Here is an 11,296-nt window from a genome sequence, read left to right on the forward strand (position 1 = left end):
TTCCCGATCGCACCCCCTCTCACCCACCTAGTTTACTGTCCTCTCTCTGCTACTGTACAAAAAAAGGCAAAAGGACAACTTTAATTTATTAAAACACAAACAACAAGGTTAAAACATTTGATCTTGAAAGAATATTAAATGACAAAGTATTTTCGATTTGGTCTTTTATTCATGTCGACTTGTAAAACGCCACAAAATGATAAACTGTACACGACTAGACATTTCATTACATTTTTCAATTCAATTGTTTTACAACGACAAAAACTGCAATCAGTTGTTGGAATGAAATACGTGCACTGTGTAACGGTGTGTAAACAATTCTTTGTATTATTGCAGTTTAATGTGTCATTGTTTCAGATGTGTGTTCACAGAAGGACCTTTGAAGACACATTATAGCGATACATACAACATTTATTTCACAAAACCCTTCTGTGTGTTTTTTCTATGAAAGATCATAGATTGATCCTCTATGTATGAGTGTGTCCTGCTTACTGTAGATCTCTTCAAGAGCACGAAGCCTGAAAAAGAAACAAACAAAGCATAAGTCCCAGAAAACTTCACAAAAAGGAAAAACACTGAACAGATATGATTTTCCTAGTGGAATGACACCATATGGCCACCTGAATGTTCCTGCACACTTCTGTGAAAATGTTCTGTGGTCAGAATGAAACAGATGGTTTAAAGTGGCTTTGCTGGAACGTCTTCCTGTCTTTCAGGGAACAATACATTCAAACGTGTATCAGGACACACAACGGAATGAACAGGGCAACAGAAATTTGCTAATAAAACACAAATAAATTAACTGATGAAAGAGAAGAGACCTGACATCCCGATATGATGTACTGTGTGACCCCAACAGAGCTGTGTGCAGTCAACACAACTCACGAACATCTATAGACCCCTTTTTGATGGTAAACATGACACGTTTTTGTGGGCGGAGCATAGGTGGAGGCAGTAAGACTCCCCTGGCCGCTTTGCTAACGCTAGCCCGAGCACATTTTGATAGTTTAAACAAAGTCAAAGTAAAAAAACAAAGCTAAGTATGCAGTAATATAAAAGATGTCTAATCTCAGTATATACTTTTTCCAACAGATTTCCCTTCAAATGATCCCCACACACATTGGGAATAGACCCAGAGGGAGAACTGTTAAAGGAGTAAATCATGTTTGATTTTAATTCAATTCAATTCAATTTTATTTATATAGTGCTTTTCACAATTTGCATTGTTCCAAAGCAGCTTTACAGAGTAATAACGAAAAACACACAAAAAAAGGGTAAAACACAGAACATGAATAGTTAAACTTTTTATAAAAAAGACCTAGTAAATAATATCTAATGTCAGCAGTCTCTCTGTGGTTTATTTAGCATATTTAGCATTAAGTGAATCCTTTGCTGAAAAGATGCGTTTTTAATCTAGATTTAAATTGGGCGAGTGTGTCTGATCCTCAAATAATATCAGGAAGGCTATTCCAGAGTTTAGGTGCTACGTATGAGAAAGCTCGACCCCCTTTGGTGGATTTAGTTATTCTAGGTGTTATCAAAAGTCCTGAGTTTTGAGATCTTAGAGAGCGTGATGGGTTGTAGTGTGATAGAAGCTCTGTTAGGTAGGTAGGGGCTAAACCCTTTAAGGCTTTATAAGTGATTAAAATAACTTTGAAGTCAATACGATACTTAATGGGTAGCCAGTGAAGGGTTGATAAAATTGGTGTTATGTGATGGTATTTTCTGGACCTGGTTAGAACTCTGACAGCTGCATTCTGAACTAACTTCAGTTTGTTTATTGATGATGCAGGACAACCACTAAGTCACTTTATTAGTGATGTAACTAGTGAATTTACTCTTAGAATATTAGTTTACTCTTCACATGTTTAAGTGTACAAAAATTCAAGATTGGTACAAAATTCAAGAGTACCTGTAGATATTTGAGTACATGTAACATGACACAAGCAAATTATTTTCAATAGGCTACATTTGTGTAGTGCTGGATTTGCTAGAGGGTTAAAATGGCTTTTGCATAATCTTTAATAAAAAAATAAATTTAAAATTTGTTTAATATTGTTTAATAGTGTTTATTGATTATGTTTTTTTAAATGGTGTGGTGTAAATATGGTAAAATTCTGGTAGAATTCTGGCTTTTGGTCATTCGGGCCACATGTGGCCCACATAAGGGCCGTCAGTCCTTAACTGAACTCAACTCAGCCAAACAAGACTGACACACAGTATAAGGTCCGCATATGGGCCATATCATTCTTCATTATATGGCTCACTGCTGGTGGAATTATGGCATGGATCTGGTCAAGTTGTGGCTAAGAAGATGTGGACCAGATCTGGGCCGGGGAACACTTTCTCAAGTACACCACGGGGCAGCAGTTTATTTGGGCCAGATCTGCACCAAAGGAAATTTGCTGTCACACTGTCGATTCTGGCACTCAAAAACGCAGCAACATGACAGCTGTGTCCCAATTCAGGGGCTTAAAAACAAGGACTTGTTCTTCATAGCACGCAGCCTCAAAAGTCCGAGAACCGAACTGAAATGAGACGGTGAGATGAACAGGCAACATTTGTGTAGTTGAGTGTTTGATTTGCCAGAGGGTTAAAATGGCTTTTGCATAATCTGTAATAATAATCCTGGTGCGATGCTTGGCCAAGTGCTGTGAGCAGCTCTAAAGGGTAAAGGGTGTCAAATCAAGCAGAAATGCCGCTGAACACATCGTTTTCCATGACGCACATTCCACAGAGGTGTCTTTAACATCCCAACACGTTCCCATGACTGTACACGCTCTCCACAGGCGCACAGTGTCGCATCTTTAACTGACAGGTACTCGCGACTCTGATTGTACATGTCCCGGCAGCGCACAGCTCTCCTCGCCACTACTTTAGAAATGACATTATAATTGTCCCATATTGTCCTTAATATACATACTGACTTTAACCTGGACCACTAAATAAATAGACTATTGTTATGCATGTATGAGGGTTAATTGATTTAGTGTACATGTCATTTCAAGAGTGATAAACAGTGATGTAAAACATTCATTTTCATTACATTTTAAATGTAAATAATGTGGAGAGCCCTCATTGCATCACACTCTCTCCTGACTGCATTATTATTTGTAAAAAATAGACTTTATGGGTGTGTGTATGGTTATAAGTATGACAGTCAACATTTAAAAACAATCTTTTATTAAAATTTATTAAATTAGGGAAATGAACAGCCCTCTACCATTTGGACAACCTGCTTAAAAAAATCACGCAAGTCACTTTTAAGAGTGATTCTTATGTTGCTACCAAAAAGAACAGTTGTTATTGAAATAACAAACTGCTCACGAGGATTCAGGTCTTAACTTTTTAGACCTTAAAAGAATAAATGGCACAATCGTGGTCGCACAATATTTACTCCAGATTCACTAAATCATTAGAAAGGTTTGGCCTTAGTTACTGGGTCTTTGTTTATATACATCGGTAGTTAACTTTAAAGTGCTTTACTTATAAAGATTATCAGTAGCATTCCTCTTCTTGTTCCACTTCATGAGGAGTGCTCACTGCCCAAGCTTAAAAAAATTGTCTAATGCATTCATAAAGGTACAGTACACATCAAGAATGTCAGAAACTAAAGGAATCATGTGTAAGACGGTCAAAACAGAGCTTTTAAACATCTTCATGAACACACAATGCATTGATGAAAGTTACACACACGCACGCACGCACGCACACACACACAATACTGAGGCAAATGGAAGATTTCAGATCAAATCTACTGCTCTCATCATTCATGTGAAGGGAGGAAAACGACAACACATTTAGACAAACAAGCAGCAGACCCGTAACATTTCAATACACGATTACATCTAATAAGAACAGAATGTGCAAATCTATACATCACTAGTTACAAAAGCTACGTCCAATGATTGTCAGATACAGTATCAAAAATAAAGCCTTCAATCACCACTGACTTTCACACACATGTCCCACCGGTTTAAAATACTGAACGAATATCTGCTTTCAAAGTTATGTATAGTTAGAAAAGCGAGTGTGTTTGTGTGATAAAACAATACAGTCTCTTCTATGATACTGAATCATAAAAACAATATCGGCGTGTAGTGACCCTGTGCTCAACAGTAAACTACAGATGGTGTTTATGTAGCTTTCCGTGATGAATCTCACTTTCTCTACTCACATACGACAATAAAGAGCGTGAGATGAGAAATATTCCTAAGAGCCGCGGCGAATGAACCAGATCTCATTTCTGCGCTGCTGAACGCCAGGATTCTCATAAACAGCCACCATGTAGTGATCTCGATGAACATCTCCAGAGTTTCCCAACAACTCCCACAGAATGCGGATCTGACGCAAGATTGTCTCCTCAGTTGTGGTCCCATAGAAAACCCTAAAGAGAGGGAGAGGGTTCATTCATCATCTAGATAGTGTACACAAGTCTGAGTATTGCAGTATAAAGTTATCTGTCCATGTCGTGGAGTAGTGAATACATGTAGAGTTCACAAGACGACCATTTTTCACTCCTATGATTTACTTTCAGCGAGATTGGATATATCAGGGCGGGTGGGCGGACAGATTCTGGTATTCCGGGGATCCTAAATGATTTGAGTAATGTGTGCAGAGTAATTACTCAACATCATAAACTCTTTGATAGAGGTGGCGTTTTTTGGCCAGAATCAGTGCATTTAATATTATAACACTTTAAACGTGAATGTTTTCAGTTCTGACAGCGGACATAATGTAAAATGATTAGTCATATTAACTCCTAAAAAACTAAATAATAGTTTTCAACTTTGATGGCCTTCATAATATTTTCCTATATGAACATCCTCTGCATTAAAAACTATTCTAATAATACAACATTTTACATTTGCCCTTCTACTCCACCAGAGGGCACTATCCACATCACCCAGACGGTTTATTTCACAGTCCAGTCACATCTTGACAATCAGATTAAATCATAGACCGCGGAACTGGGGGGGCCAGGGGGGCCACGGCCCGGGCAACTTTTGTACTCTGACAAACTATCTGATATGAATAAAAGCCTAAGTTGTATCCGTGTTTTTACGAGCCAAACAATACTAATCACCACACAGCTTCACTCACTCTCACCAACACCTGCCGATAAAAAAAACTCACACTGACTGCTGCATTTTGATTTGAAATTAGTGTGCATTGTTTATGAACTACGACGTTACGTCGACATAGTTACTAGGTCTGTCATGTGAGAGCATCGTCACGAGCTAACGGCGGGCACCTGTTTAACCGCTGGCGGCATTACCAGGCTGCGACAATGAAGGGACAGAAGTCAATGTCAGATTTTTAACAAATAAACTGGCAAAACAAAATGAGCAAACTACTCCAGCTTCCACTGTCGCCTCAACAACAGACCCGGAGCGTCCATCTCCACCACTGACTCAGACGAGCCCGCTAGCTGCTCTCCTCCGGCTTCAAGCCACCGACAGCCACTGTACAAGTGAGAGCTGCGGGGATCTCACAAAACCCTGCTGTTCTTATGAAGACCAAAAAGGTACAGGGGACTGGGTCTTCACAACAAGCAAGATCAGTTCAATATCAGTGGTTCAAAGATTTTAACTGGCTGACATTTTGTGACACGAGCGGAAAACTTTACTTGTTTTGTGGGTGTGAGTGTGTGTCTGTGCGGCTCTGCACATCAATCTGATAATAATGTCTTGACTTGTGATGATAATGACTATGATGTTGATTTAGATTCAAGGCAGCAAGATGAGTTGTGGTTGTGGACTGGATGTACTTTATGTGTTTGCTATAGTTTCATCTGTGCGTTTATGTGTAAATAGGCTTGGCCTGTTGTGTGTGAATGTAAGTGGGATCAGAGGGGTTAATCTGAGGTGTGTGCGTGTTCATCATGTGTGTACTGTAGATGTGACTGTGTGGTGTCGGAATAAAATAAAGTGCTCCGCAACATTATTTAATATCAGTAATATTGTCTGTTTCAATGCATTTGCGCCCCACCCCCTCCGCGTGACTTGAAATTATGGCCCCCCCTTGTTCAGATGCGTTCCGCGGTCCATGGATTAAATAGTGAATGTGAGCTCATAAATCATGAGCTTTGAATATACATCATGTCAATCACTCGTACAGTGAGAGTTTACACTGCTGAAATAGCACTTTATACAGTTATACAGTATTACACTACTGCAGAACAGAGAAAACATGCAATAGTGAGGAATAGTTCATATGTATATAGTGTTTCCATCTGGATTTTGTGAAACTGTCGTGCTGGACAACATCACATGCCAATGAACATATTTGTGATGTCATGTTGTTGTATTTGAGTTGCAACTTTAGCGCCATTTCGTGACAGAAGCGTGTGTTCTCTCACCTAGCTATGACTCTGATGGTATCTCTGTGGATGATGCGGATATCCGGATCGGTGGGCTCCGGTGGGTTGGCCTGGAATTCAGCAGGCAGATAATACGCCGTTAACACCTCTTTCATAAAGTTACTGCCGTCCTCTGACATTGAGACATTATTCACGACGGGTACAGACATGCCCAGATACCGTCCTGCAGAAACAAAGCATCCCAATGTGACCCGATAAACCCTGAACATCAAGACTAAAAGAATGAAGGCATAAATAACCAGTGTGTGTGTGTACCTGTTGAATTCTCTTTACAGATGAAGCGCATGAGTTTCATGAAGGCATTGCAGATGCTTTGCTCATACAGTGTGTCTCCTTTTCTGACACATGCCCACTTTCCCCCAGGATACACTCTCTCCTCGTACAACACCTCACCGAGCTGCACAAACACACATCATTCAGATATCTCTTCAATGACGTCTCAGAGACATTCACCATCTACAGTGAACACTACGGATGTGCATCTCCATAGCTGATGCCGATGTGACGAGCATCTCGATGCGTAGCCAATGATGCGATACATTAAAGATACAAATGAAGCAGCTACCGATGCGATCTAATATGATTCATCCCTATAACGATGCACTGCGATCTGATTTGGTCATTTGCTGGGTCTATATTTTTCATTTGGGATTTTGATTGATTCTTAAATCGTTGGGTATTACACTCAATGCTTTGTTCTGCTCAATTGATGTTTAATAGTTCCTGTTCTTGGAGAACATTCGAAGTATTGTGCTTGATTCACACTTGTAGCTTTTGTCAACTGTGACCTTGAAAGAGGAATTTGAGCTTTTGTCGGGATTATTCCAGTTTATGTTTTTTTATTTGGATTAATAGTGCTATTGTTATGTTTCATTTGTTATCCCAAAAGTTGGTAATCGCTTTATAAGAAGTAGGGGGTTAGACGCCATTTTTGTTTTGCCCCCTTTTTTTACCATGTTAATGTTAAGGGACTTAAGGAAGTTTAATTGTCTTATGGTTTAATTATATAAAATAATAAAAAAGGATGTTTGTGTTTGGTCTGCCCCTGAAGATTTTACCCTCATGTTTAAATAAAATATCTGTCTTTCCTTTGAGCCATTATAGTTATTTCTTTCACTTTGTTACCTCTAGACACCTCTAACCACTTTGTACACTCTGTTATTTGTCGTTCACCATTGGTAACCATTTTGGGGACCACATTCCTCATTGTTGTTTTTTATTAACCTCTGCCATTGTAATAATTCATCGTATAATCTCCCCCTCCTGCTTCCTTATACCCGCAACAGATTCATTTTGTTACAACACAATGCGATACAATGCAATACTAAGCTATTGAAAAAAATATGATGCTATGCAATTCATTATGTACCGCTGCTGAAAAACACCTAAGAACTTTGCGCAAACCACAATAGAATATGTCTAGTATTTAAATGAGTATTTCACTTCAGAATTTGACCCATTCACTTTCCATAGTCATTTTTATTCCTACTATGGAAAGTCAATGGGGGCCAATTTTTAAGTGAACTAGTCCTCCTATGGTCATAATGGGAATTGTATTGGTTTCAATGGAACCTATAATAGTGTCTACTGGTATTTGATGGATTCTTTTGGAGGGAACATAAGTGAGCATCAGCTGCCGAACACACTTTATTATGGTGAACGTGACTTCATTTACAAATCAATAAAACACCCTGCTACACACAAAACGTGAATTTGTGTAATCTGAAGGAGCCATTTAGAGTAATCTGCAATTTAACATTTAAAGCAGAGGGCGGCGACAGAGAGACAAAAGTTATGCTTTAAAGTGATACTCATCGCGAAAATGAAAATTCTGTCATGAATTATTCCCCTCGAGTTGCTCCAAATCTGTATACAGTTCTTCGCTCTGCTAAATGCAAAAAAAAGATATTTGGAAAAATGTGAGCAAATGACTTATCTGGGACACCATTGACTACCACAGTAGGAAAAATCCAACGTGCCCCAGAACTGCTTGCTATCCTAGATTCCTCAAAATATCTAATTTTGTGTATACAATTGTTTTTCCTACTATGGTAGTCAATGATGTCCCAGATAAGTAATTTCCTTCCATTTTTCCAAATATCTCTTTTTGTGTTCATCAGAACAAAGACATTTGAACAACTTGAGGATGAGCGAATGAAGACAGCACTATCCCTTTAAGGGAATAATTCAGTGAATCAGAGATCTTGATAGTGTTTGATGACGTGATTCTGTTGTGAGCGTAATGAGACACACAGGACCTGATTTTACCTTCTCATGTCGGGACACGGTGACAAACGGCACCTGCTCTTGTTCTGACGACTGATTCCTTCTCGTCATCTCTTGAATGGGTCCTTGCATCTCTGTGAACACAAAGCTCTTGACGTGAAGTCAACACTGTTCTCAGATCAGCTGACATGGATCCATGTGTATTTTTATTGGTGTTTACCTGTGGGTACAGACACCTGATGTGTCCGTCCCACGGCCTGCCAATGAGCATACATCCTGTCCTGCTCCTCTTCATTCATTGGCTCGGATCTGTCGGTGACATCATCGTCCTGCTGCTCGTCGTCCAATCCCTCGAGATCCTCAAGAGAAATGAGAGCCATTGTGCCGATTGCGAGAGAGAACAAGAGCCAGTCGATCTGGAAGCTCTTAAGAGAGAAACAAAGCAAATGACATGATTTCAGTCTTTCTTCATACATGTTCCTCATCTTCATACATGTTCCTCACTGCACTCGATTCATCATTAGCGCACATTATTCCATACGAGAAATGTTTGTTTTTCATCAAAATAACACTACTGAAATGATCTAGCTTTTGTTTAAGCGTGATAACTCTTTTCAACAAGCGCGTTTTCATGTTTTTGCAATTTTACCTGTCTAATACATGCATGGGCAACTTATAACACACCTAAAACACGTATCCGCGCCACATGAGGTCCTGGAATACCGGACCACACCAACATTCGAACACTGGACGAATCACTTCTGAATCGAATTAGACGTCAGTGACGTCACGTAACATTTACGCCACAGCCTTGACCTAACGCTAAATCAGCAAAGAAAACTTTTTACGACAAACTTTTCAATATGTTGCAGCCATGTTCTTTTGAAAATCATTGAATCATTGTGTGGGGAGCTGGCACCCACGTCACAATAATACAAAACACGACTTTAATAAAGTGAAAGTGTAGTACGCCTAGTTATTATTCGTAAGAGAGGAACCATCGATAAGAAACACAAGAAACACCCGCGACATCGTCACGTGTACTCAACCATAGATCACGAGAGACAGACTGAAGTGACGTTAGTGACGCAGCGCCTGACCGCACATCAGGTCAAACTCATATCAATAAAACATTTACTCTCGTCGCTGCACACGTCAACACATTTAGTTTCAATGCACACCACATCACAGACGCTTATAAAACGTGCATTTGATGACTCGTGTAGTAAACACTACTAACCAACGTGAATAATCATCGCGAAATGTGGTGAAAGGATGAAAATAAAAGATGACCTACTTACAGCGACACAGCAACAACACAGCGTCCGCTTCTCGCAGTGAGGATGTGCGTGAGCAGCACTGCGCATGCGCGGAGCACGTTTGCTACATGGTGTCATACGTGTTTACAACAGCACACGTGTATCCTTCTGCACGACCGATGTATCGCGGTGTATATCAGGATATATCCTTACAGCTCTGCGGTCTACCAATGACCAATAAACACCGTCCACCGTGCGCGGCCACCAACGGAACTGCAACGATAACGACTGGATCTCAAATAAACAACAAATCAACAAGTCATATTTTACTTATTTATAGACATCACTTTGAGGCTATAGTAGTTACTTGAACATGACCGTTGAGGTTATTTATCAAACGCGTGGTCAATAAGCTTCACATGTATACGTTTTATTCTCAGAAGCTGTTGAATACACTCAACACAGAGAAGAGAAAGGGAATACACACCAAACATACAAAAGGCCATTTGACACTAAACATGAATAATCATTGCAAATGTCGGGTGAAGCTTTACAGCAGACCAACAAAGCAAGTTTTACCAATAAGTTTCTCAAAAGACTTTTACTGGCCAGCTTGGAAATGTGCCATCCGTTTAAAAAAAGAACATTATCTTTAAACATTTTAAAAGAGCAGATTAAAACCCGGTTCTGCCAATCTTATGTTAATCTCGAGCATTGCGTTCTTCATATCTCTGAAATGCGTTTAGTGTTCTCACATTTACAGAAGACTAATAGGCTACAGCTGTACGATTATTTCCGAAGAAAGTCGACCTCCCGGGGGCGTTCCGATGGGCGGAGCTAAAAACGAGTAGGCGCAGCCTCTACGGTGCGTGACGCCCGCCAGCTATTGCGTGTGTATTGTTCAAGAAACAACAAATAATGATAAGAGGAATAGCTGGTACTTCATCTTATACAACACATTACTGCCAACTGCTGGAACCAATTAGTACTCATCACATAATAGATAATCATCACATCTCTTTCCCTTTTTCTTTCTTTTTTTTACAATTTAACATATTAGCATCCCATAATTACACATAAAAACCAGCAATCAGTTAATCAATCCCTTTTTTTTCCTCACTATAAGTCCATTCGAACAGGTGGTTTTCGACCTCGATTAGATCTCCATAAACAGTGGCGGTTCTACATTGAATTGCACCCCGGGCGAGACCACCTTTGAGCCACCCATGTGACTTGAAAAAATGCCGCCCCAGGCGACTGCCCGGTTCGCCCGTGCCTAAAACCGCTACTGTCCATAAATCAGGAATGTCAGTCTTTGGTACAGATAAATCAAGTTCAGAAATTTTGCCTGCAGAGTAAAGCATGCCTGAAGATAGCATTTCAGGAAATTGCTGATCAACAGAGGGCATTTCACAAGACTGCATTTTTT

General features: G+C 39.8%; 1 protein-coding gene across 5 annotated transcripts; it reads right to left on the minus strand.

Annotated features, from left to right (window-relative positions):
- Positions 1-153: 153 nt before the first annotated feature.
- On the minus strand, positions 154-10,636 carry soul4 (heme-binding protein soul4). Of its 5 annotated transcripts, XM_079471222.1 has the most exons (8): positions 10,447-10,620; positions 9,910-10,140; positions 8,829-9,033; positions 8,651-8,742; positions 6,638-6,779; positions 6,362-6,545; positions 4,178-4,387; positions 154-518 (listed from the first exon to the last, which is right to left on the minus strand). In XM_079471222.1, exons 2-7 carry the CDS (start codon positions 10,003-10,005, stop codon positions 4,213-4,215), a joined length of 894 nt encoding a protein of 297 aa, XP_079327348.1. In that variant the 5' UTR covers positions 10,006-10,140; positions 10,447-10,620; the 3' UTR covers positions 154-518; positions 4,178-4,212. The 5 variants fall into 5 exon arrangements, with proteins under 5 accessions (XP_079327348.1, XP_079327347.1, XP_079327345.1 ...); XM_079471221.1 differs by lacking the exon at positions 154-518 and having other exon boundaries at positions 2,998-4,387; positions 9,910-10,161; positions 10,447-10,636; XM_079471219.1 differs by lacking the exon at positions 154-518 and having other exon boundaries at positions 2,998-4,387.
- Positions 10,637-11,296: the final 660 nt, after the last annotated feature.

This window comes from Barbatula barbatula (genome assembly GCF_947034865.1).
Source record: "Barbatula barbatula genome assembly, chromosome: 13".
Classification (NCBI taxonomy): domain Eukaryota; kingdom Metazoa; phylum Chordata; class Actinopteri; order Cypriniformes; family Nemacheilidae; genus Barbatula; species Barbatula barbatula.

Coding starts and splice junctions, on each gene's coding strand:
- soul4 (XM_079471222.1), bottom strand. CDS start 10,005: ATGACACCATGTAGCAAACGTGCTCCGCGCATGCGCAGTGCTGCTCAC. Junction 9,034..9,909: donor TGTGTTGTTGCTGTGTCGCT/GTAAGTAGGTCA, acceptor TTCTCTCTTAAG/AGCTTCCAGATCGACTGGCT. Junction 8,743..8,828: donor TCAGGTGTCTGTACCCACAG/GTAAACACCAAT, acceptor TTGTGTTCACAG/AGATGCAAGGACCCATTCAA.